This window comes from Artemia sp. Qi Xiang Cuo, chromosome 2 (genome assembly GCF_049724085.1).
Source record: "Artemia sp. Qi Xiang Cuo chromosome 2, ASM4972408v1, whole genome shotgun sequence".
NCBI classification, from domain to species: Eukaryota; Metazoa; Arthropoda; class Branchiopoda; order Anostraca; family Artemiidae; genus Artemia; species Artemia sp. Qi Xiang Cuo.
Genome location: NC_142795.1, coordinates 28,254,116 through 28,280,713, shown reverse-complemented (window position 1 = coordinate 28,280,713; position 26,598 = coordinate 28,254,116). Strand labels below are relative to the sequence as shown.

At 35.5% G+C, this 26,598-nt stretch overlaps 1 protein-coding gene across 1 annotated transcript in view; it reads left to right on the top strand.

The window, feature by feature from the left end:
• LOC148955083 (carboxypeptidase D-like) overlaps positions 1 to 26,598 on the top strand; it is a 91,405-nt gene that overhangs the window by 16,519 nt on the left and 48,288 nt on the right. The window contains exon 3 of the mRNA XM_089100182.1: positions 13,543 to 13,731. Within this exon, the coding sequence (XP_088956308.1) occupies positions 13,543 to 13,731 (189 nt within the window). The remainder of the gene's footprint in view (positions 1 to 13,542; positions 13,732 to 26,598) is intronic.

Genomic DNA, 26,598 nt, shown 5'->3' with positions numbered 1-26,598 from the left:
TGTTGAAATGCAAGAGTTGGAATATTTCAGTAGTGTTTGGTTGTGGTTTACCATGTCAAAGTTACATTTTCTTGATTTTTCAAAGTTCATTTTGAATTTCTTTCCTTGAAATGCAAGAGTTGGAATAATTCAGTAGTGTTTGGTTGTGGTTTACCGGGTCAAATTTAAATTTTACTTAAAAATCAAAGTTAAAAATGAATTTCTTTCTTTGAAATTAAAGATTTGGAATATATAACAAGTGTTTTGTTGTTGTTTACCTAGTCAAATTTACAGTTTATTGATTTTTCAAAGTTCAATTTGAATTTATTTCGTTGAAATGAAAGAGTTGGACTATTTCAGTAGTGTTTGGTTGTGGTTTACCACGTCATAGTTACAATCTCATGTTATGTTAAAGTTCATTATGATTTGCTGTTGTTGAAGAGCAATATCTGGACTGTTTTTGCAGTGCTTGGTTATGGTTTACAATGTCAAAGTTACATTATGTAGATTGTTCAATGTTCATCTCGATTGGCTATCGTTGAAAAGTAAGAGCTAGACAATTTCAGTATCGTTTGATCGTTTTTTAACGTGTCACAGTTACATTTTCTTGATTGTTCAAAGTTCATTTTGAATTTCTTTCATTGAAATGCAAGAGTTGGAATATTTCAGTAGTGTTTGGTTGTGGTTTACCGTGTCACACTTACATTTTCTTGATTTTTCAAAGTTCATTTGGAATTTCTTTCGTTGAAATGCAAGAGTTGGAATATTTCAGTAGTGTTTGGTTGTGGTTTACCTTGTCACAGTTACATTTTCTTGATTTTTCAAAGTTCATTTTGAATTTCTTTCGTTGAAATGCAAGAGTTGGAATATTTCAGTAGTGTTTGGTTGTGGTTTACCTTGTCACAGTTACATTTTCTTGATTTTTCAAAGTTCATTTTGAATTTCTTTCGTTGAAATGCAAGAGTTGGAATATTTCAGCAGTGTTTGGTTGTGGATTACCTTGTCACAGTTGAACTTTCTCAACTTTTCATAGTTCATTTTGAATTTCTTTTATTGAAAAGCAAGATCTGGAATATTTCATTAGTGTTTGCTTGTCGTTTACCTGGTCAAAGTTAAATTTTCTTGATTTTTCAAAGTTCATTTTGAATCATTCAAGAAACGTGATTAAACACGTTTTTAAACTACATGCTATTTGCATGCCTTTCCTTGGCACCTATCCAAACGAGTGGGGATTCCCCACTGGTTCCTACACATTGCAAAAAAGTGAGCAGTACGAAATCTCCACGTTTTCAACCAGACTGGTTTTTTAGACAACGCCCCCAAAGAGATGACAAACAAACCTTGAGACGAGACACACACAGACACGATACACAAACAGAGTCTTAGTGAGAGAGATATCCAAAAAGTTGGGTTGATCTAGGTTCACTTAGAGTGGCGCGCCACTCTTTGAAAAATCAAGAAAATGTAACTGTGACAAGGTAAAACAAATACATACACTCATTTAAGAGACCAAATCGTTCATTTAAATGTCTTTAATTCTATTTGGACAATGAGTAATACGGAACTAGTAACAGTGTTATGGTAAACCACAACAAATCTCACCTGAAATTTTCCAAATCTTGCATTTCATAAACAGGAATTCAAATTTAAATTTAAAAATTAAGAAAATTTAACTGTGAAAAGGTAAAACACAACCAAACACTACTGAAATATTCCAACTCTTGCATTTCAATGAAAGAAATTTAAAATGAACTTTGAAAAATCAAGAAAATGTAACTGTGATAAGGTAAACCACAGCCAAACACTACTGAAATATTCCAACTCTTTCATTTCAGCGAAAGAAATTCAATATTAAATTTTAAAAATCAATAGCTTTTATCTTTTAAAATTTAATAAACATGAAACAACATGTTAAATTTTACATCGCTTGATTTTCAATTAAATAATTTAAATCTTATCCTTGAAAAATCGCTATAATGTAACTGTGACATGTTAAAGCCCAATCAAACACTACTGAACTTTTCCAACTCTTGCATTTCAGCGAAAGAAATTCAAAATGAACTTTGAAAAATCAGGAAAATGTAACTGTGATAAGGTAAACCACAACCAAACACTACTGAAATATTCCAACTCTTGCATTTCAACGACAGAAATTCAAAATGAACTTTGAAAAATCAAGAAAATGTAACTGTGACAAGGTAAACCACAACCAAACACTACTGAAATATTCCAACTCTTGCATTTCAGCGAAAGAAATTCAAAATGAACTTTGAAAAATCAAGAAAATGTAACTGTGACAAGGTAAACCACAACCAAACGCTACTGAAATAGTCCAACTCTTGAATTTCAATGAATTAAATTCGAAATGAACTTTGAAAAATCAAGAGAATGTAACTGTTACACGGTAAACCACGATTAAACACTTCTGAAATATTCCAACAATTGCATTTCAGCGAAAGAAATTCAAATGAACTTTAAAAAATCAATAAAATGTAACTTTGACAATGTAAACAAAAACCAAACACTAATCAAATAATCAAATTCTTGAATTTAAAATAAAGAAATAAAAAATGAAATTTTAAAGATATATAAAATTTAAATGTGAACTTTTTAAACACAGTCTCTCAAACCCCGTAAAATTCTTTTAAAAGATACAAAAACTACTTATTTACCATAAAAATTTCGTTTTTAATGACCACCAAGTAAAGAAAAACCTAATCGGAACAGGCATCTGAGTCTCAACCCCCGCAATGTTCTTTTAAGAGATACAAAAACTTCTTATTGAACATAGAAAATTAGTTTTTAATGACCACCAAGTAAAGGAAAGATCACACGGAATTAGGCAACTGAGTCTCTCAAACACTAGAAAGCTCTTTTAAAAGATACAAAAACAGAAAAACAAGAAAAGAAAAACCAGGCGGAATCAGGTAACTGAGTCTCTCAATCCCCTTAAAGCTCTTTTAAAAGATACAAAAATAAAACAAAATATAAGAAAATAATGAAAAAAAAGAACAGGAAAACCACACGGAATAAGGCAACTGAGTCTCTCAAACTCTGTAAAGCTCTTTTAAAAGATACAGCAAGCTCTTTTAAAAGATACAAAAACTACTGATTTAACACAAAAATTTCGTTTTTAATGACCACCAAGTAAAGGAAAACCACACGGAATTAGGCAACCGAGTCTCTCAAACTCTGTAAAGCTCTTTTAAAAGATACAACAAATGACCAACAAGTAAAGAAAAACAACCCTTAATCATGACCATTATTATCTAAAACCCCTTAACGCTATATTAAAATATAAAAAAAATACTGATATAAAAAAAAATATTCTTATTTAATGACCACAAATTAAAGAAAAACCACATGGAATCCGGCAACTGAGTCTCTCAATCCTCGTAAAGCTCTTTTACAAAAACTACTGATTTAACACAAAAATTTCGTTTTTAATGACCGCCAAGTAAAGAAAAACCACATGGAATCCGGCAACTGAGTCTCTCAATCCCCGTAAAGCTCCTTTAAAAGATACAAAAACTACTTATTTAACACAAAAATTTCGTTTTTAATGACCACCAAGTAAAGTAGAACCACACGGAATTATGCAACTGAGTCTCTCAAACCCTGTAAAGCTCTTTTAAAAGATACAAAAAACTACTGATTTAACACAAAAATTTATTTTTTAATGACCACCAATTAAAGGAAAACCACACTGAATCCGGCAACTGAGTCTCTCAATCCCCGTAAAGCTCTTTAAAAACATAAAAAAACTACTGAGTTAACACAAAAATTTCGTTTTTAATGACCATCAAGTAAAGAAAAATCACACGGAATTAGGCAACTGAGTCTCTCAAACCCTGTAAAGCTCTTTTAAAAGATACAACAAATGACCACCAAGTAAAGAAAAACCACCCGGAATCAGGCAACTGAGTCTCTCTAACCCTGTAAAGCTCTTTTAAAAGATACAACAAATGACCACCAAGTTTCGTTTTTAATGACCACCAAGTAAAGAAAAACCACATGGAATCCGGCAACTGAGTCTCTCAATCCCCTTAAAGCTTTTTTAAAAAGATACAAAAACTACTTATTTAACACAAAATTTTCGTTTTAATGACCACCAAGTAAAGAAAAACCACACGGAGTCAGGCAACTGAGTCTCACACTCCCCGTAAAGCTATTTTAAAAGATACAACATCTACTTATTTACAAGCAATAATTCGTTTATAACGACGACCTTGTAAACAAAAACTTCACAGACAGCTTCGTCCGAGGCTCTCAAACCCCGTAAAGCTCTTTTAAAAGTTAGAAAAACTACTTATTTAACATAAAAAATTCGTTTTTAATGACTACCAAGTAAATAAAAACCACACGTAATTAGTCAACTGAGTCTCTAAATCCCTGTAAAGCTCTTATAATAAAGAAAACTAAATACAACCAAGTAAACAAAAACCACTCAGAATGAGCCAACTGAGTCTCTCAAACCCCTTAAACCTCTTTTAAAAGATACAAAAACTACTAATTTAACACAAAAATTTTAATTTTACTTACCACCATGAAAAGAAAAACAACAAGGAATTAGACAACTGAGTCTCTCAACCCCCATAAAGCTCTTTTAAAAGATATAAACACCTATTATTTAACACAAAATTTTCGTTTTTAATGCCCACCCAGTAAAGAAAACCCACACGGAATCCGCCACCTGAGTCTCACCAACCCCTAGAAGCTCTAAAAATAATTAAAACAACTACTTATTAAACACAAAAATTTCGTTTTTAATGACAAACAATTAAATAAAAACAACATAGTGTTCGTAATAATAGTTTCTCAATCAACGTAAAGCACTATTAAAATATACAAAAAAACTACTGATTTCACACAAAAATTTCGATTTTACCGCCCATTAAGTGAACGCAAGTCTCACGGAAATATGAAACAGTGTCACTCCCTCCCCGTGCTGCTATTATTATAGAACAAAAAACAAATTATTTAAAACAAAAATTTCTTTTTTAATGACCAACAAGTAAAGAAAAAACACACGTAATCAGGCAACTGAGACTCTCAATCCCCGGAAAGCTCTTTTAAAACTGTGACAAGCTAAACCACGACAAAGCACTACTCTTGTGGAACTCAATCCCCATTTAACTCAACCCCCGTGCAACTGAACCCCCTTGTCACTGAGCCCCTGTCTCCCCGAAACCCCCGTGTACCGGGCCCCCCGTTCACGGAACTCGCATGACACACAACCCTCCCTGCAACCCCTCTCCCTCAAAACACTGTTCAGTCATTTTCTCGTTAAATTGACAATACGCTCCAAAACATCACTTGTGTATCATACAGTACATAATCATGGCAACTCCTCCAATTCACAAATCCCATTACCCCTTTTTTTGCAAAGGTTAATCAAACATCTCCGATTGTAAATGCATTAAAAAATTTTCCACTCACTAATTACCCCTTTTTTGCAAATGCTAAACAAGAAAAAAAAACTGTCTGCTTTTCAAAAACTTGTCCGTTAAAACTCGAAACAAGACAACCTGAATATATACAAAAAATAATTGCATAACAGCGAAACAAGACATGCTGGTTTTGGTTTATCACTAAAAAAAAGACATTGAACTTTGAAATCGCGTAAATCTCTTGGCAAAGAAAGATGTAATGACCAGTAGAATAGAATATCTATCAGAAAAAAACCTGTTTGGTACGGGGGCCAAATTCCATATGATAAGGGAGTACTGACTCTCTTTGAAAAGGTGTAGAGCTTCCATAGAATTCCATATGATGTTTCAAATTGCTATAGCTTCTATAGAATTCAAAAGATGGATACTACTTATGTAAAGCTTAGTTAGGAAAGATGATGGCTAAGCATCTTACTGTGTTTCTTAGTTTCTACCAAATAGCGTACAGTGCAAGTCTAAAAAGAATAATAGTTAAGTTTTTCGCCAAAGAAGAGAATGAAACCCATCTCAGATTTTGGGTAGAATCCTAGATTAATATACTTAATAGACCACGTTGACTAAATCCTATTAGTCCTCTTTTGGTCATCATGTTTATTGGCTGCCAAAGTTTGAGACGTTATTTGAACATATCTGTGCAAAAGTGAGAAGAAAGCAGGGGAGAAGTCAATTGGAAGGTTAACAGGGACAATTTTCTACTAGATTATTCTGCCTCCCCAGGTTGTTAAAGAAATATTTTTTGGTATTCCATACAAAATTACCTTTTTTGCTATTTTTTTAAGACAAAATCGAAAAAAATGCCCCCTTTAGATTAAGAAAAAAATACCACTCTACATTTTCGTGAATCAGCGCACTTGGAAGAAAAAAAAAATCCTTTCTCCATTCTTAGTCTATTGCGCCCTCCTCAAAATTGGAAAATGGTTCCCAAAAAATACACATCATGTTACATGTGTGTAACTAGGAGACAGTCATGAGGTTACCTTCTCCTAAAATGCTCCTCCCAGCATAAAAAATGTCCGAATGCTTTTATTTCTGATTCAGCCTAAGTTTTGATACGATATAGTCTCTAGCTGAGGGACATCTACAATCACAAATGATTTAAAGAGATAGAATTTTGCCTTTGTTGGGGGGGGGGGTATATAGCAAAAAATATGGTACGCCCAAGCCTCACATTGCTGAGTCCCGTAGGATTTTGGTTTAAACGTCGGAGACATCGTGCTTCTCTTTTCTTTTTTTATATTATTAGAGATGAATACTAGATTGTGTTTTGATTACCCCTTGAATACCCATACTCCTTGACTATTTACACATACTTGACTACATTACTCCTACATACTAAATTCTTGATCGCTACACTTAATTATAATTTCAGAACAATTGGAGAGCTTCTTTCTTGCTTTTCGGGTACCCTCTATAAAAAGGAGATTTTTTTTATTATCTGGGTTGAAATTTAAATATGATATAATATCTTGTCTAAAAATACCTGAATCGAAAAAGGCCTGAAATTCTTTTAGAGATATATACCAAAACGAAAGATTTGAGGGGTTTGGAACATTTTTCTATCGCAAAGAAATAAAAGGAATTTTCGATGAAAGCAGTTATTAGATTTGGGAAGAGCATTGAATGGTAAATCGATTGGCGTATTTTTCTTTCCGCTGGCGAATTATTTCCCGATCAGAAATATCTACCGATGTATCATCATCTTGAATATTAGTTGTGTAAGATTAATGAAACTATCAGCAAGAAATCCATACTCCACTTCTAATTTTTATTTTAAATTTTATTAGCATTATAACTTTTTCCTTTATAGTTGATCTTACGACAAATAAATACGCACTGTTCAAAAAACATCCTGTTAAAAAAAATCCAGGGCCATATCCAGGATTTTTGTTCGTGTGGGGGGGGGGTTTACCCGATTTTTTCCCGTGGAGTTTTTCTAACATCCTCGAGATGGGTATTTTTTAGACTAATTATCGACTCGGTCAAAAATTTTGGGGGGGGGGGGCAAACCGGGTAACCACCCCCCCAGGATACGGCCTTTAAAAAAAACATGAATGACACTTTGGCCTCTTGTGGGTTTTAGGGGGGTGGTAACCCCTCTCTTATTTGTGGTTCCATCCTTTCGTTCAAAGGAATTGAGGCATTATAAAATTGCCCTATGAAAATTTTACTAATTTGTGCATAGTCGTACTTTTTGTTGGTGTTTGTGATCCTCTGGAACACTTTTATTCAAACCTTTCAAATTGTCAAGGCTAATTGATCGTTGTGCTACTCAATGAATCGCAATTCAAACAGTGGGACATTGCATGCTAGGTAGGAAATGTATGATCGGGAAGGAGGTTTAGGAGCTTACAGAAATAATAGGAATAGCCATTTAAACGGATGTAATTTTTTTTTTTACCGCTTCTATATCAGTAAATATAATTTGGTTGATCCAATATTTTGAAAAACCGAACATTCAAATTTGCAAACAATTGGAACCTAGGCCGTACCCAGACGGGGGGTGGGGTAGGGGGGTTTGAACCTCCCCCCTCCCCAAATTTTTGTTTGACTCGTAACAACGTAACAAAAATGGACATAAACAAGTTTTCGTATGCGTTTTTTGAGTTTTTTTTTGTGTAACCCCCCCCTCCTAAAAAAATCTTTGATTAAGACCCCGTCCGAAAAAAATCCTGGGTACGGCCTTGATTGGAACCAAGGAATTGAGTTGGAGCCGCTCTCGGAGTTGTAAATTTTTTGGTGGATAAGATGCTATTTGGTGGTGCATTAATGTAAATATTACTTAAGCGGGGGCAAGCAGGAATGACGGACTTAGCAAGTTTTTAGGCCAAATATTTTCTCCGTGGGTAGATCCATTTTAAGAGCGATCCCATCTTCCGTTGTAATAAGCTTATATCAAAGCACCAAAAATGCGCGTAATTTCATTGCATTAGCAGTGTCCGGTGATAATATAACGTTAAAAGCTAATAACCAAACTTTTGCTTCAAGTTCTTAATATAGTTTTGTTTCCCAGTAACTCAATCCTATATATATATATATATATATATATATATATATATATATATATATATATATATATATATATATATATATATATATATATATATATATATATATATATATATATATATATATATATATATATATATATATATATATATATATGGGTACTGGTGGATTATACGGACCCTTCTAAAAAGTCAAGTTTGGTTAATGCTAATGAAATAAAATAAAACAGGATGAATATATAATAGTTTATAAACAAATTTGGGCTATATATTTGCACGTTAGGGGCGGTGGGGGGTAAAGCATACCATATATTAAACACGTAACCTAACCTAGGTACCCTTCCCCCCCTAAACACCAAAAAACAACAGTTTAAGTTAAACAACATTTCTCAATAGCAGTCTCTTGAAAATAACCAGTCTGGCGGGTTTCGTCTCTCATTAGTATGTAAAAGTGTCCGTATAACGCACCAGTACCCATATATATATATATATATATATATATATATATATATATATATATATATATATATATATATATATATATATATATATATATATATATATATATATATATATATATATATATATATATATATATATACTAATTTCTAGCTACAAAAGGTGCTGCATTTCCGGATAATAGACGTAATGAATATTGAATCAAATGATCTAATGTTCGATGCAATCTCAGAAAACAAGCAAAAATTGTAAAAAGTATTTTTTTTTTTATTGAATACGTGCCAGAAAATGTATTGAGTCACGTATTTTTTAAATAGGGATTAAAATACATTTAAGCTACAAAATGATATACCTCAAAAGTAGCTTTTCTTATTTCGAAAGTTTGAAGTCTTTTCCAATGCGAATACTAATTATGTGGTGAATGTGGGAGCGGTCATCACCTCCTGAATTTTGTCTATAAAATGATTTTGGCAGTATTTACGCTAGCATACAAATTCTTGTGACTTCTTTCTCAGTTTATTAGATTGGATGATCGGTAAAAAGAGAATTACCAGTAAAACATTTTCATTAAAACTTTGGTAATTTATTGTGGTAAACTGGATGTCTTAAATGTTTCAGAAGTGTTAGTATTATTGCTGGTGACCCCACCAAAATGAGTTGAGGGCGACGCTTCTGCCATCCCTCCTTCCACTTAACATTTAGTTTATAAAATACATCCAATGGGTATCTAATCCCGTCCGGCTATTCCTTTAGCAGATGTCTTTTTGTTTCCTTGGTCATCTCACATTTTTGGCAAACTGGGGAATTAGCTCCTCCGATTCGGGTGCGATGACTCCGAAAATATATGTAATAGCTTCAATATCTGTATTAATATCTGTAATAGCTTCAGTAACTTCAATAAGCTTCAGTATGTCAGATCTATTAAGTCGTAAAATATGTTTAGTCACCGTGGAGAGAATATTCGGAACAGAGTGGCCAGATGGGGCGCATTTGCGACATTTCGGCACTTTTTGAGGCGGTTTCTTATTGAATTTTCAAACCGGCTTTTTTTTTGGGGGGGGGGGCGGACGTTCATTCGGTGCATTTTCACTAGAAAAATGGAGGTTTCGGCGCATTTCAGTTTGATGGCACGACTTTAAACCAGACGTATTAAGCTAAGAGAGGAAAAGAAATTATAAATGATAAATAAAACCAAAAACGGGTGAGAAAACGAGGATTTGGTCAGCCAGTGGTAAAATATGAAGACGAAAAACCAGCAAATATTTCGACAAGGACCTCCGCCAAGTCGTCCTCGGTGATAAAAAAAAAAAAAAAAAAAAAAAAAAAAAAACAAGAAGTGTGGTCTTAGAAAGTATTTACGTCAAGTATTTAAACCAGACGTTTGGTAACACTGCTTCGGAATCTCTTACCTTTGTATCTATGCATCCCACCTTTCTATGCCAATTTTGCTATGCCCTCTTATAGCTCCGCCTCTTCATAAGTGTTATATTGTTCCTTGGTTTTGTAGCGTGATTTTCGCCAATAAATCACCATACAGCATGGCAGCTTACACTGTCTCAATGAATATAAAGTAATTAGTTACACTTGACTCACTTAAAAGATTCTTTAACCGTTTTAGCGTCTCACGGCTACAAATTTGTTTCATGAATTCCTCCAGCAGTAATTATAAAAAAACCACAAGAGCTTCAATCTACCGCTTAAGTTTGTATTTATTTTTTTTCGAAATAATACGCAAAATTTGCCCTTTATAAAATGTAATTTCAAAAGTATCCAGAGTTTCTTATAGCGTTTCTTAAGCCAGGTCAGAAGTAGAAGGTTATTCCAGTGGCAATTCATTGGAAATTAGAACAAAGAATGAATGCTAAGATGGCAAGATGCAACTTGCTAAATTTCTTCTTTTGTTAACCATGTCATGTTGGGGCAAGTTGAAGGTAGATTTCGAATCTCATAACTTGTCTTCTGCTCTAACTGGGTCCAAGTTCCTGGAAATTTAACTAGGGTTTTGAGTTACGCAAACGTGCCTACCCTTACTATGAAAGGTACTATGAAAGGTCTAATTATGTTTCATCGATAAAACATAGTTTTGATGCTTTAACATATAATAAATTATTATATATAAATATTTATTTATATGAATTATTTGGTACTTAGGTATTAAACGTACACTTTTATAAACTGTATATGGAATGTCAAACTGGAGACGCTACAGATACTGGGACATATGCCCACCAGACTGGTTATTTGAAGACACCGCTATTAAGAATTGGAATGCAAAGAGTAGTTTTCATTGCGTTTACGATATTTAAACTGTTGTGTTTTGGGGTTAAGGGGGGGAAAAGGTACCTAGGTTAGGTTAGGTTACGTATTTAATATATAGTATGCTTTACTATCCACCCACCCCAACACCCCCTATTGTGCAAATATGTAGCCCAATTTTGTTTGTAAACTGTTATATGTTCATCTTATTTTATTTTATTTCAATAGCATTAACCAGACTTGACTTCTTTAGCAGTATATAAAAGAATACGTTTAATACGCAAGTACCAATTATTTATATAAATATAAATTGTATATGAATACGATTTAAGCTCCAGACAGGTGCTCTGTTGACTCATCCGTAAAGCGAGGATTGCGTATTGCATATCGAGGATTTAGCAGATCAAGGGGCCACCAGATGGACATCTCAAAGTGCCCTTGTTTCACGAAATTTATCACAGTTCCACTGCCGCCACCCGTTACACCTATTTTTAAGAGATGGCAACCCATCGGAGTAGATAATGCTTATTTAATGTTACTTACAACAGATGTTATAAACCTTTTTTTTTTTTTTTGGTTCTTTGGCATGCTGTTTTCTTATTATTATTATTATTATTATTATTATTATTATTATTACGCCACCAAAAAGATTATAAAATCATATTTGCAATCTGTAATCCTTTACTTCGCCTTAGTTTTCCTTTCATGACAAATTCGCGCAACGTGTTTCGATTCTGGAGGGCCATGCAATTATAGGGGAGTCTATTTGTTTCTCCTCTCCCCAAACAAAGAACTCATTATTGTTCATTAAATAATGTAAGCAGACATGCGTACGATTATTTCTAACGAGCTCAATGCCTCGAAAAAAATAGGGGAATCATATTAGAAATATAAGAAATTAGCGAAAAATCCATGGAGACTTCAGGCTTCTAGAGGGGGGGTAAGGACCTGAAGTCCTACCCCCTCTACATGCACCCGGATGGAACGTTTTTTTTTTCAGTAACATGATTTGTATGACCTTATGAAAAGCTCCTATTAAATAAGAGACAATAAAGGGGTACTGTGCATCGTGAGGCTCTGAAAAAAAGGGGTACTTAGAGAAAGATAGAGATGGCTAGGGCACGTTCTGCGGATGAAGGATGACAGATTGCCAAAGATTGTCCTTTTTTGCCAAGCGTCTAGGGCTAAACAAAATGCAGGTCGTCCACAGTAGTTGGGGTGGGAGGATGTCTTAAAGAAAGATTTAAGGGAAATGGGAACTTCCTGGGAGGGTGTAAAGATCTTTGAATAGATTGGAATCCAGGCGAAGCGTGCATAGCTGTATTCATCAAGATCATCAAAACAGCGTGAGCTGCAAAGGTTAAGGTATGCTATTTTGATGTATGAAAAGGCAGCACATTTGTGCTATGTGAAGTACCTTTTCTTCTAATAAAGTGACTTATTGGTTTATTTCATCACTAAGTGACATCATCAAGAAAGTGACATATGATGAAAGCAGGATACTTATTATAATTTTAGCTTTCGTTAAAGTTAGTAAGTTAGTGAGTTTAAAAAAGGGCATCTTTTATACAAAATTTTCAATTTCGCCCCCAATAATGTGAAGAAAACAATTAGTATGCACCCCATGCCCTTTGACTATCCGGAAATGGACCCCTTCCCCCCCCCCCCCCCCAATAAAAATCCTGAAGATTCACCCCTGCACGCACGTGAAACATTTCTAAAGGCTGTGCGTTTTTTACTGCTTGCAGTACCTTTAAACCGATAAGCTCGTGAGGTTCACAAGAAGCTGCAACCTTGCAGCTAAGAGGGTTTTGTGTACATTTTCTGCTTCTGGGACACTGCTACTACTGAAATTAGGTCAAGCTACTGAAACCTGAAGCAGAAAAAATATTATGTTTCGATATTTTCACCAGCTTCTAAGCCGTGTCTTATAGAAAGTGGATATACATATAATTTATAACAGTAAAAGATCGTCGGATATTCGGTATATTTTGATTAGTTAATACTTGTGGAATAATCTCTTTTTAACCAGTATTCCAACACCAGGGCGGTATCCAGGTTTTATTTTTCGGGAGGGGCTTTACGAAAGGCTTTTGTTTTGGAGGGGGTTTTATTAAAAAATAACTTTAAAAACGTATCAAAATTTGTTTATATTCATTTTTGTTACATTTTTACGTCGGAAAAAATTTTTCGAAGGGCGGGGGGGGGGTCGAACTCCCTAAACCCTCTCCCCTGGATACGGCCTTGTCCAACACTATCGAACTGACATCATCCATTGTGGACTAATTGTTAGTTGGACGTTTTCTATTCGATCACTTAGTCAATAATGCACTGCTTACATTTGCATTATTTAAACTGAAAGTTTGACCCTAATATAATTGTGGCTTTTTCAGGATCAGACTTGGTTTATGGAATTTCAAGAATTAATCATTCACGGAACCAAAGGCCCTTCCGTTTTGTACAAGAGCCGGTAAATCCTAATGTACTTTCATCCCGAAGAACCGTACCAGGTGTCCCCTCAGTGGCAAGGCTGGCACTTCGACCCAGTAGAAAAAAAGGCTTCACTCAAGATGCTGATTTGGGTCAGTAGAATTGTTAATTGTTCCATTATGCCGTAAAACCCGTCGACATCTGCATTTGTTTCCAATGATTTGCGTGTATGTCCTAACTTTTTCCAGAATAGGGGAGGGACAATGCTTTTTAAAATAATGTTTTTCAACCAGAAAGCAGTATAATTTTCAAACGAATGTAAAAAAAAAAGGATTGCCCTCCTTGTGCGTTTTTGGTACTCCAGTGGAAAGGGAGGAGGTCAGTCTAGATCTTCCCATTTACAAGCTTGGCCCTTAAAGACGGTCAAAGAGCGAAAGATCTTTGGCCAATGGCAAGCTTGTGCTCCAATTAAATTTTTAAAGGAACACAACCATCTCATACATGTAAACATGGGAGAAACAATCCCTTCAAAATTGTTCCAAAATATCCCCTTTGAAAATTTTAACCAGCTCCCTTTAGAAAATATGGAGATTCATTTATTTAGTGTTTAAAATTACTTTCTCAGATAGACACGTCCGAGGAATTTATTGCAGAATCCTAATATTTGAACTTGTCAAATTTTAAAAGAAAAGACAAAAAACAGGTGAAATAAATGAGGAATAAGGAAATCATTAGAAGAGTTCTACAGATCTAGAGATTTGAAGGTGGGCCAAACCCAATTAATAACCTGATAATTACTTTGAAAAATTAATTATTTATTATTTATTTCCCGTTAAATATTCATCAAATTATCGTGAAAGAAGTCTGGTTATGTCTTTAGCAAGAATACTCTTTTATTGCCAGTCTTTTTTATCAACTGATCAGCACCGCACTTTGCGGTGCTGATCAGCAACCAAAACAGCACCAAATTTATCCGGATGGATAAATTCCAGGGAGTCCGGACATTACACTTCTCAGATCAAAACTTCGAGAAATATACCAAAAACTATAGAATTTGTAGAGTAGCTTCAAGGATCAATAAGAAAAAGGGTAATAATCTCGAGATTTCGGAGAATTAAAGACGAGTCTACAACCCATTACCCCTCTCCCTCCATAGTGCGTACCTATAACAGTTACAGTCTCAATAGAAAAACTAAGATCGTGACTCAAGGCTGTATTCGTGAGGAAGGTGGCTAACGGGTTTCAACCCCCCTCCCCTCCATGAATTTTTGTCTGGCTAGTAAAAAAGTAGCAAAATGCATATAAACAAATGTTTGATGCAAGGCCGTATACAGGTGGGGGGGGGGGGGGTTACCCGGTTTGAACCCCCCCCCCCCCGAAATTTTTGACCGAGTCGAAAATTAGTCTAAAAAATACCTGTAAAGACAAAACCTTACCAGAAAAACGGGTAAAAATCGGGTACCCCCCCCCCCCCAAACAAAAATCCTGGATCCGCTCTTGGTTTGATGCTATTCGTAATTTTTTGCTATTTGTGTAGTTGATGCTATAATTTTGCTGTAGTTGATGTTTTTTTTGCCCCCCCCCCCTCGCGAACAAAAATTTCCCCTTTCCTCCGAACAAAATCCTGAAAATGGCCTTGCCGTGACCATTTCGTCGTATATCTGTGTTTTGTTGACTTTTGTTTAGTCGTTAGCTTGCATGTTGTTTCATGGAAGCAGTTTGATGTTCTCTCAGAATTCTCGCTTATTAGAATCCTATGTTTTTCTTCTTCCAGACTTATTGACTTCAATTATTAGTGGAAATACAAATATTAGTGGAAATAACCCAAGGCTAAAGAGAGCTTTTGCTAGATTTATTCAGTGTTTCGGAGTTAACAGTAGGCCTACGTAAAATATAAACATTTTTTGAATTTTCGGAACCTCAACTTTCGTTCTGCAATTTATAAAAGACAATCTAGAATTGACGGTTTTCCGATTTCGTCGGAAACTCAACTTAAACCGTATATTTAGGCTGATTTCTAGTCGGGGGACATGAGATTATTCAAAATCACATGCAGACACATTAACCTTTGTACGGCTGTTTACCATCGAATGCATCGCGAAACTACTGTGTGTAAGCTTTTGCTATTCAACATTTGTAATTTGTTGTCAATGGGAATCGCAGCCACGCCTCCTGGATGTTATATAAACACTACCGAGTGAGCAGAGGTTTCATGGAAATTAGGCGGGAGTTTACTTTTCAAAATCGAGGAGAGGGGCAATTTTGTTGTATTTTACTTTCCTTCAATGAAAATACCAAAAACACGTATTTTTTAATGAAAATACCACAAAGACGGAATTTTTCAAAATCTAGGGAGAGTGTTTGCCTCAGTTCCAAGGGCGTATTCAGGAGAGGGGTAGGGGTTTTTGACCCCCTCCCCCCCCCCGCCCCGAAATGTTTGTCTGACTCGTAAAAAAGCAATATAAACACATACAAAAGTTTGATGCGTTTTTTAGAGTTTTTTTTACCCCCCCCCCCCGAACAAAAATCTTGGATACGGCTCTGATCATCACCCTTTCAAATTGACATGTCTGCAATTGAGCTACGGTAATGTTTCCGCTCAAACACCCTATCATACCCAAGCTTCAACACCCACGGACAGACTCTTCATAATCAATCTCAGGAGGATGTTTTCCATGAGTAACCATTAGTTCAAAAAAATTGAGAGACATATTTAGACTATTTAATACTGAATTATTTTCTAAGTCTGCGATAAAATATGTTTAATTATGGTCTAAGCTTAAATGTAGTAGTAAATATTAAATATTTACATTTATTAAATAAAATACTAAATGTTTAATACTCGAACATGTAAGTAAACTCGCCTTTACGGGGTGCCAGCTAAGAATTCGGGCAGAGGAAGACCTTCTAGCGGAATGACAATGCTAATCCGTTTTCGCCTTTAGGCATCAGTATTTGCCAAGAGCGAGTGTTTCCTTGGTATATAAGCTGCAAATCTGATAGTATATTGCTGCTACTTACCAACTGATTACAAGAACTTGGCTTCTGAAGAAAAGTTCTCCCGTGCAACAATAAAGCTTACTAAATCTTTGCAGCAGTGTACATATGCCTCCTTGCCGGGGACGTGAACTGCGACCTCTCAGCGCCAGATCACTCAAGATCTCAATTACTTCTGTCTGCTCTGTCCAATCTGTATGTTGTCCCAAATGATCATTCGTATATGTATATCCATAACTCCGGAGCGACAAGTTCGCTTGATTTCACGCTCTGCTCGAACGGCGTGACTGCAAATGGCTCAATCCAACTCTTCTGTCATTGATAGTGTTCTCTTTAAAAAAGATGAAAAGAAACGGAAGTGGGAATTCAAATGTGACTGGAAGAAAATAAATGCTGTTGTATATAAAGCGGAGCTTGATGCCACACTCGACAAAATTAAGACCCCTTTCCAACTGCTGTAACAATCCTCGGACCTCATCGAGTCAGACAAAAAAAATCTAATCAACATTTACTGTAGTGAAATCACACATGCAATGTGTTGTGCTGAGCGTTGTGCCGTTCCTGTACGTAAAGTTCGTTCGGGTTCAGAAATACCTGGCTAGTAGATAAATCCGGCTTGACAGCAAAGTTGCAAGTCTTCAAAGTTTTGGCACCAAATATGGAAAGATTGCGTCCGGCCAAAATCTGATGCCGTTTATGACACGGTTACATACTCAATGTTTCTTTGCTAAGTGTCTTGCCAATCACATAACTAAGACTATTGACTGCAGGAGCGAGCGTCTTGCAACTAACCCAAATGAAATCTGGAGATTCATTGGGAGAAATAAGTCAAAAGGTGTCGCTTCAAAGCTTCCAAGTGAGAGTGACCGGATAAACTATTTTGCCAGTGAATTTTCTCCACCTGATCCAGTGTTAGAAAACCCCCTATGAATCACTACTAGTGGATAGTCTAGTTGATACTGAATCAGATATTGGTTTTGTAGTTACGGCCTCTGATATTTATAGTGCTATCATTCACCTTCGAAAAAATTTCTCGCGTGGTTATGATCAATTATGTGGTTTTCATTTATTAAATGCAAGTGATAAGCTGCTCCAGCATCTACATTTGTTTTACCAAATCATTTTTAATTCTGGTATTGTCCCCAATTATTTTTGTGTTGGTACATTGACTCCTGTTCTGAAAAAAGATAAAGATAGCCGGCAATGTTGTTCCTATAGGCCTATAACAGTTTCTTCTGTTCTATGTAAGTTGCTGGAGTTACTAGTGATTAAGGACATAAATAAGGCTTGTTCAACCCCGGATAACCAATTTGGATTTAAGGAAGGCTGTAGTCGGGAACAAGTGCATTATATACTTGCCAACGTTCTGACGGATATAGAGAATAGTGGCGACTTTCTCTTCATTGCGGCTCACGATGTCTCTCGTGCTTTTGATTCTAGTTTACATTCGCATTTGCTGTATAGTGTGCAGCCGCAAAGTCTCAATCGTTAAGTTATGTGGGTATTTAAAAATCTGTATGCGAGATTATGTATTGTCGTGAAAGTACCTACTCGTCATTGCTATGTAATGTGTAAAGCCGTAATTCGAGTTTGGAATGGAATCCACCAGGGTGGGGTAACTTCCCCACCATTGTATAATAAAGGTGTGGTTACACCCCAAAAAAAGCTAGAATTAGTTTTGTTTTTAAAGGTCTGGACCTTTCCATACTCAGTTACACTGACGACATGCTTCAATTAAATAGAACCGTATCGTGTGTTGAGGAGAATTTGTCTGTGCTTAGTAGGGGGTATGCCGATATTAGTCTCAATTTTAATGCTTCGAAGAGCGAGATCCTTTCTTTCGACAAATCTGTTGGTGTTGTTGGATGCGTACAGTTAGGAAATCAAAGTGTTCAGTTATCTTCTTGTATTAAGTAACTCGCTCTTCCGAAAGGAGATAGTGTAAAAACGACAGGGACTCTCCTTATCTCTCATCTAAGTGAGAAACTTAGAAAAGCGTTTGGTGTGCTAGTATTCTACTAGAATACAGCAGGCGTATTCTCGCCCGTGTCTACAACGCTTTTGCAATGCCTCATGTCCTCGCATTGACTCCATTTTGGTATATGCTTATGGCAACTCATAAAAAGACTATGAGATCTGTATATTTTCGTTTCGCGAAATTTCTCTTGTGTATTAAAAGACTAGTGTCTAAACAATTTCTCTAAACAAAAGACTAGTGCCAGCCTACGAGTTAACTGAGCCACTAACCGTGGCTAAGCAGCGTTGCGGTCGCTATTTTTCTAGGCTTGATAGGATACACATCCTCCATCCTGCTATGTGTTATTAAAAATATTGAATTTATTCTCGGTAGTATAGTTTTCTTTGTGAGTGTGTTCTTCTTTCTTTTGTTTGTTTTTTTTTTTTTTTGTCTTCATCTACTCCATATTGAACCCTTGTGTGTTTTTTGGGCAATAAAGATATTGATTGATTGATTGATAGCATATAGGTCTACTAATATCTGATTTTCTTCTCTTGAACAATGAACAATATTTTTCATCGTAGAATCGTATCTTGCTTGAATTTTCACCATTATTGACTTTTATTTGGCTTCTGAACTGCCCAGATTGTAATTAATTGATAAAAGATCATCCGTGACTTGAAAGAGATAAAATGGTGTTTTAATGAGACGAGAAAGTGAACTTACCGCAAGAAAAGCAAAGAGATATGAATAAATTTTTTAGTTGAATGATTTTGGCTAAATTTGCAACTTTCAGCGGTTTATTTTGAAGCTGATTGTGCAAAACAAGTATGACCTTGTTTATTAGTTCGAAACGATCCAAGATTGCTGCTCTCTTGTCTGTGAAAGCTGCAAATTGTGGTCTAGCCTCAAATATGATATCTTGGTGTAAATAATGCTGATTTTTTAAACTAATTTATATGTTTTTGGCAATTCTTTTTATTTTTTCACGTTTTTTTATTGGAAAATTGAAATCTTGAGATTTTTTTGGAATTTCCCGATTTTTCTATGTTTTGTATTATTCATGTTCGATCATTTTCTTCAAGTTTTAAAGACGCTTTAAAAGCTAGGACCTGGAAAAATATTGTTTCATTAGACACCCCCCCCCCCTCTCTCTCTCTCTTCTTAGAGTCGCCCTTGTGTGCAGAAGGTATAAATCCATCATTAAACGGTGTCTTAAGTAGGGTTTACATAAGTTTATAGGCCTTATATAACTTTTCCCTCTTTTTTCTCCTTTTTTCACCTATAAAGTGGGGCTCTATTTTCAATGTCCACGACCCTAACTACGGCTCAAAAGAAGCGGAAGCCAGCACTTTTAAAATAGATTTTCTTAGATCGATCTAGTAAAGAATGAACCCCAGGGATTCATGCAGCAGAGTCCCTCAAATAGGGCATCACACCCAAGAGAAGCAACTTTTAAGATGATACATGTGTTACATCATCTTCTATATAAAGTTGTAGTTTTTGCCAAAATTGCATTGTATGTTTAATACTAACAAAAGGCACTACATGTAGCAATTTCCTTCCAAATGAGCCCTTAAACATCTCTCTATGTTGTTTCAGCGCCCCACCAGCAGCAATAGAAAAAAGCCAGGAGAATAAAAGCACATCACTGCTTCCCATGCGAAAAAGTAATTTTCCTTGTTGCTGAATATGAGGGGATGTAATTTTCCCATAAAGAGTTTTTACCGATAGATATTCAAATGGTTCAGTTTTCATTTCGATCTGACACTATTTTTTGTGGGGTTTCGAGCTGTTTTCTGAAATTCCCATAAATTTGTTCTCCCAATAGATTTTACCAGTAAGATTAATCGAAATAACTGTTACCATTCTTGAATAAGCTTAAAGGGCGATTCTTCCTCGCTCGACAGTTGTTTTTTTTTAACATGATTTTAAATTGTTGGTTACTATGGGCTAGGGTGGTATCAATCCGATGGTATTTTCAAAGGCCAGGAGCTGAAGCTGCCACCTAAGTGAGGCAAGAGTCTTAGCCTTTTAAGGCTCGCTTTTGTCGAAAAAAGATCCAGTGAAAGATCTCTTTGACTTGTAAATGTTTTTCTAATACAGATATAATTATCTCTACATTGGAACCATAAAAGACGAAGAAAATATAATTTTAAAAACTTAGTTTTTATACGAGTTATTATTATATACAAGTAACGTAAAATGACCGAATGAGAAACAACTAAATATTTAAGGAGGGCTGTCACTCTCGCGAAGTGATTCAGCAACTGAGCCCCATGGGTCGAAGCTGTAGATCTGGATATGAACTTCTGACATACGCAAATGAAAAAAAAAACCGTTTCCGGGGTTCCTCACAATGATCCGATCAAGCATGAATAGCCCTAACCAGAACTCTAGTTGTTGATCAGGTTTGGCTGAATGAATTCTGCAAGCCTGCCCAGTAATTAGGCTGACCCGTGTCACTCCTCTCTCTTTCTGTGGTCAGATCAAGTGCAAACCATAAAAAGGTACAACCATGAGCTTGTTTTTTTTTTATATTCCACCAAGTTTGACTGGAATCCCGCGTCATCTTTTGGTATAGTATATAAATTATGTACCCCCTTCCTCTTCCCCTAAAGAGGTCGAACCGATCCAAGACTCTTAAAAGGTACAAATTAGAAATTGAATGTTGCTTACTTCTGAGGAAACTACCAACAATGTTTTTTGGTAGATACTCCAGAAGAATAATATTTACTTGTCACTTCCCCTCCCCCCTCCCAAACACACAAAAAGATCGTAAGTTAGCCCCAAAGTTGGAAAGGCATAACTGGGACACTAGTTGTTACCACTTATTACTTTTGGTTGATCTCTTTTTACTTCTTCTTGTAGATGTCTTGATAAAAGTGATTCAAGAAACCTTCCCATACGGACGTTGGAACGTCTAAACATGTTTCTTTCTTTAGTTTCTTTCTTTCTCCTCTCCCTTGGGTAGTTAAGTCTATCACACCCTCCGAAAAAGCTTGGCTAGAACGTTACTTTTTGCTTTGGACTATCCGTGCCTGAGACAGTGGACATCAAGAAGATTCATCCTAAGCGTTATGGGCAACATGCCTCCTCAAGGAAGCTGGATGTCTTGATTAAGATACCAATTTAATGTCTTAAACAAAAAATTCATATTTCTCATCTAATAAAGAGTTATTTCGATTGACAATTATGTTTGTCATATTATCTCAGTAAGGTGCCCAATATGTATTGCTTTTTATTGCTTCATCGCGGTTTCAAAACCTCAAATAAAAAAACTGCATACACAAGGCTTAAATTGATTTGTTTTAATTGCTATTTTTAGTTGAGTCCAACGCTTGCAGGCATCAGATAGTTCGTGGTAACGAACTGTAAGTAAAGACGCCTCAAAAGTAACCGAAACTCTGTGAAACAGTGTCTTGATAACGTAGATGTACCAAAAGAATCGAATTTTGATGCTGATTCAAAATACTTAAAATTCATTAAGTTCAATAGTATCCATCAAAAGTTACGGGCCTGAGAAAATTGACTTCGCTCCTGTCTGTGATTCAATAAAAAACACAAACAAGTCTTGCAACTGAAAGTAAGGAGCAACATTAAAACTCAAAGTGAACAGAAATTATTCTGTATGTGAAGAGGTTCCCCTCTCCTCATTGCTTTTTACGTTAGTTCGACTATTTGTCCCTATTTCTAGAGAACCGAAACACAAGTGCCATTTAATTAGAATAGCAAGCTTTTTTAAAAGTATTGTACTATAAATTGAGTTTTAATGTTGCTTCTAACTTTCAGTTGAAAAAGCTTGTTTTTTTATTGAATCACAGACAGGAGCGGAGTCATACTGCAAACTGTAGCACTCAAAGACAGACTTTGGAAACCCTATTGACGAAATTGTATATTTATACATCTAGTTCCAAGAGGGAAAAATTTCGATTTGGGAAAAACTTGAAAAACACACGTACTAGCTTTTGACAATGGACGCTCCGCTTTGTTATTTGGGTAGTTTTTCACCTATATCCTCTCTTTTCTTCATCGTGTTTTCTTCATTGTTTGTTATTATATTCTTCATTGTTTATTCTATCATTATATCATGTATTATTCTATTCTATTATATCGTTTATTATTCTAATCTTCATTTTTTCCTCTAGTCCTTCTTTTTCAGCTTTTCTAGAGCCAAATCACATATCATTGAACCGGTTATTATCTTTTGTGTCCAAAACGACACTACGGTACATATCATTGATAATTTTATTGATCCTAAAAATTTGAAACTCTTCAAGGGAAATTTACTTCTTTTTTATCTCAAATTCTAATTGATACAGTAATATTCGAATTGGTAGAACTTTGTAATATTATAATAGAATAATATTGCAATTGATAGATTATGATTGACAGAAATCAATCATAGGATGATTGATTGATGGAACAATATAGTTGATATATAGTATTGATAGAGTGTTACACTATTAATTAGTTCAATTATTAATATTAATAGGTATACTGTAGGGGTTGCTTAAGATTCCCATGGTATAATTCATCGTCTCCGTCTCGATTACCAGCATACCAACCTGAATGAGTGAACTGAAGTATTGTGTCAAATTATGGATTGAGGTATTGTATAAGATTATAGGTACTTGAATGAGTGACCTGAGGTACTTGAATGAGTGAACTGAAGTATAGTGTAAAATTATGGGTACCTGAATGAGTGAATTGGGGTGTCGTGTAAAATTATGGGTACTGAAGGGCGACATTCGTGACGAGCCATGTCTTAACGGTAACAATTGCCAAGTACGGCAATTACACGTGTTAGTACCGCTGATTTTGGTCAAAAAGGGATGTCTATTCAAAATCAGATAATTATGCTTCTTCTTTCCATAGATGATGGGACAAAAAAAGGATAGCTGTCTCAAGGAATGATATTTACTGTGTCTTCAGCGATAATATTAGGCAAAGACAAGATAGCTCTCTTTCATCTAGGTTTATTTCTCAATTTAGTAATGGTATTGTTGAGTTTTAGAAATCAGTTGAGCTAACAATAAACTTTGGGGTCTGAACTTTTCCTATGATTTTATGTGCACATTAGAGGCCAATTCAGTAGAATTATTTAATATATTTTAGGATCTATTATGCCTATATCTCAGAAGATTTGGAAACAAATGTTCACATGAATAAATTATTATTTTTTGCAAATTGTAAGATAACAATGAAACATCTCTTAAATTTTAAAAGGGATTTTGAAGTTCTTTAGATTTTGAAAACACCCGTTTTCGGTATTTTCGTAGAAAAATTCCGTTTTGGTATTTTCGTTGAAAATAAAGTTGTCCCACCCCCTAGACTTTGAAAAGTGCATTCCCCCCACCACTTCCTACAATTGTGGATTGACGCCCCTGGTTATAGATCTGCTAAGCCAGCATGTACCATTGCATTTCGTTTCTTTTGTAATGCTTCCTTTTTAAGAAAAAGCTTTTTATAATTTTCTTGCGAAGGAGAATGCCTCTGACTAGTTGAAGAGGCACAAGGCTTAGGAGTTCATTTCCTTCCCTAATTGGGGGTGGATAAAGGGTGTAGCTTTAGGGGCGCGTGTCCCTTCTCAGAAGGTCAAACATTGCACTAATTGCACGATCCGAGGAGCGAAAACTATTGATGGAGGGGCCAAATTCTGTAGGTACCCCCGAAATATTAATTTTGTGTTGGCCCCTGTCCCTAATAGTTCCTGGAGAATACAAATTACAGCCACTCTTGCAAATGGCAATTTAGCCGCGTTTGTACTTTCCTAAAGAGAGCCAATATAGGCCAAAGATGCAAAATAAGTTGTGAAATAAAAATCATTCCAATTTTTCATTATGGATGAGAAATATTGGGCATGGGCCTGGCTAGAAAAATAGATTCTTTTCAATTTAATGCTTTAAACGAATGTATGGCTAGCAAAAGACATCACGGTTTATTTTCTTGGAAAAACAAAGGTGTTTGCAGTAGCTACGATTTTGGCTATCAATTTTACGCTGCCCAAAACACAGTTGAACTATAGTAAAAAGTTACGTATGAGGAATTAATAAAACTAACCCGACATTATTGCTGTTCCAAAATAAACACATTGTTGATGATCCAGGGAGGGGTGCCGAATTTTCCCCCTCGCCCAGTGGATGGTCGAAAAAGCATATTTAAACTTTGGGACTGAGCTTTGTCCCCCTCCTCAAGAGAAATTTCTGCATACCTGCAATTACATTATTGGATTGTTTTTATCACTTATAAAAATTATATATGGTGAATATTTTTGAAAACAATGGAGTAAATAATATTAGTGTCGTATAAGAGAAAGGTGGGGAAAACGGGGAACGCATCCAGAAGTGTTTCGTTTCCCTTTCTAATATTCGTATCCAAATGTTTGCAATTATAACTATTCACTTTTTCCCTCGAATCATTTCATGCTTCTCGAATTACATTATTAGATTGTTTTTGTCACGTGTTTAAAATAAAATATGGTAACAAAACAATTGAGTAAAAAAAGTTAGTATAAGACAAAAGTGAGGAAAACGAGAAACACAAACAAAAGTGTTTCCTTTCCCTGAATATATGGTCATTTAAGGGAGTTAAAGGAGGATAAGGCAGTGCTTCCATTTCACTAATGGGGGAATGAAGTATTGAGTACCAAAAAGTAGAATTATATATTAGGAAACGACCCAGAAAAAGTATAAATATTGTAGACGTTCTAGAGTGGCTATCTATTATAAAGTAACTCAAAAAGGTATTATGAACCGTTTTAATCCGTAGTCAGAATTCAACTAAACTATAATATTTACAACACTTGGTTATATACTATCAATTCATTCCTTCTTCACTCGGCGTGCACTCTTCTGTGACGTCAGCCCAAGCGACAGGTCACGTAAGCCATTAGTTGGTACATAACACTATCTAACTAAGGCTAAAAGCCTATCATGACAGAGGGGATGTTCTATTGAATTTAAATAAACATTTAATAAAACCATAAAAACGAGATGACAAAAATAGTCATACAACCATTTCATGACGCAAAGTTCTTTTTTAGAGGCTTTGGAATCGTTCTTTCTCTATCTATGATTAATTGAAGAATTTCCTTTTTACACAAGTTATCCCTGTCGTTGCCATGCTTGTTTTCCTTCCTGACAATCGACGCATTGAATTAGATTTCAAAGACGCAATTTTTAATGATGTTCATTCTTGGTGAAGAGTGTGCGGCTTTTACGCTTTATCTCATGCTTGACAGAAATCTTCGCAGGCAAAGTTACGTTTTTAAGCTAATTCTCTTTCCATTTTTTTTTTTTTTTTTTTTTTTTTTTTTTTTTTTTTACGGCTTTCGCCGAATAGTGTTTCCGCAACGGTGTTCGAGTAGGGCAGTCCAAAAATACATCGAATTACTCGAAGAACGTTACCGAACCTTGGGACTTCAAATGACATCTTGATGGGCGCCACCCAGTTCCAATAACCAGTGGGGTTTCTGCCACTGGTCAATCTATCTTCAGGAATTGGTAACATTAATGCCCGTCACTCTTTTTCAACTAGTTTAAAATCCTGAGAAAGTTCAAACATTTGACAAAAGGACCTATCGATGAGATATCGCCGTCTGATGCGACTTTTGGGTCTAATGTATCCGATAATATTGAGGTATCATGACCAAATGGAAATCCGTCAACTGGATGGGACACAGCTTCAGTATAAAATTTCTGTACCACATTGTCAGGATTCACTTACCAGTGGCGAATCTCTTCATTTGGTCAAGTCTGCTCTACTACTAGATGGTGGTCTGGAAAATAAAGTGGAATTCCTGATAGCTCAATTCCTATTGATTGTCATAGCAGGGAAACAAATGTAAAAAAAACTGTTGTGTCTAACTGTTTCCAGAAGGACATAAGTTTTAAAGCATTATCAATTTTCCGTAAAGACGAAGATGTCCTTTGGGTAAAAAATATCTCTAATATTTATGATAGTGGTCTCTACTCGACAAAAATCCAGTACGCAGTTCAGAGATGCTACCACTGAGATTGGGTTGCTTTTCAAGAACACTGAAAAGCGCAATCCAGGCAATTCA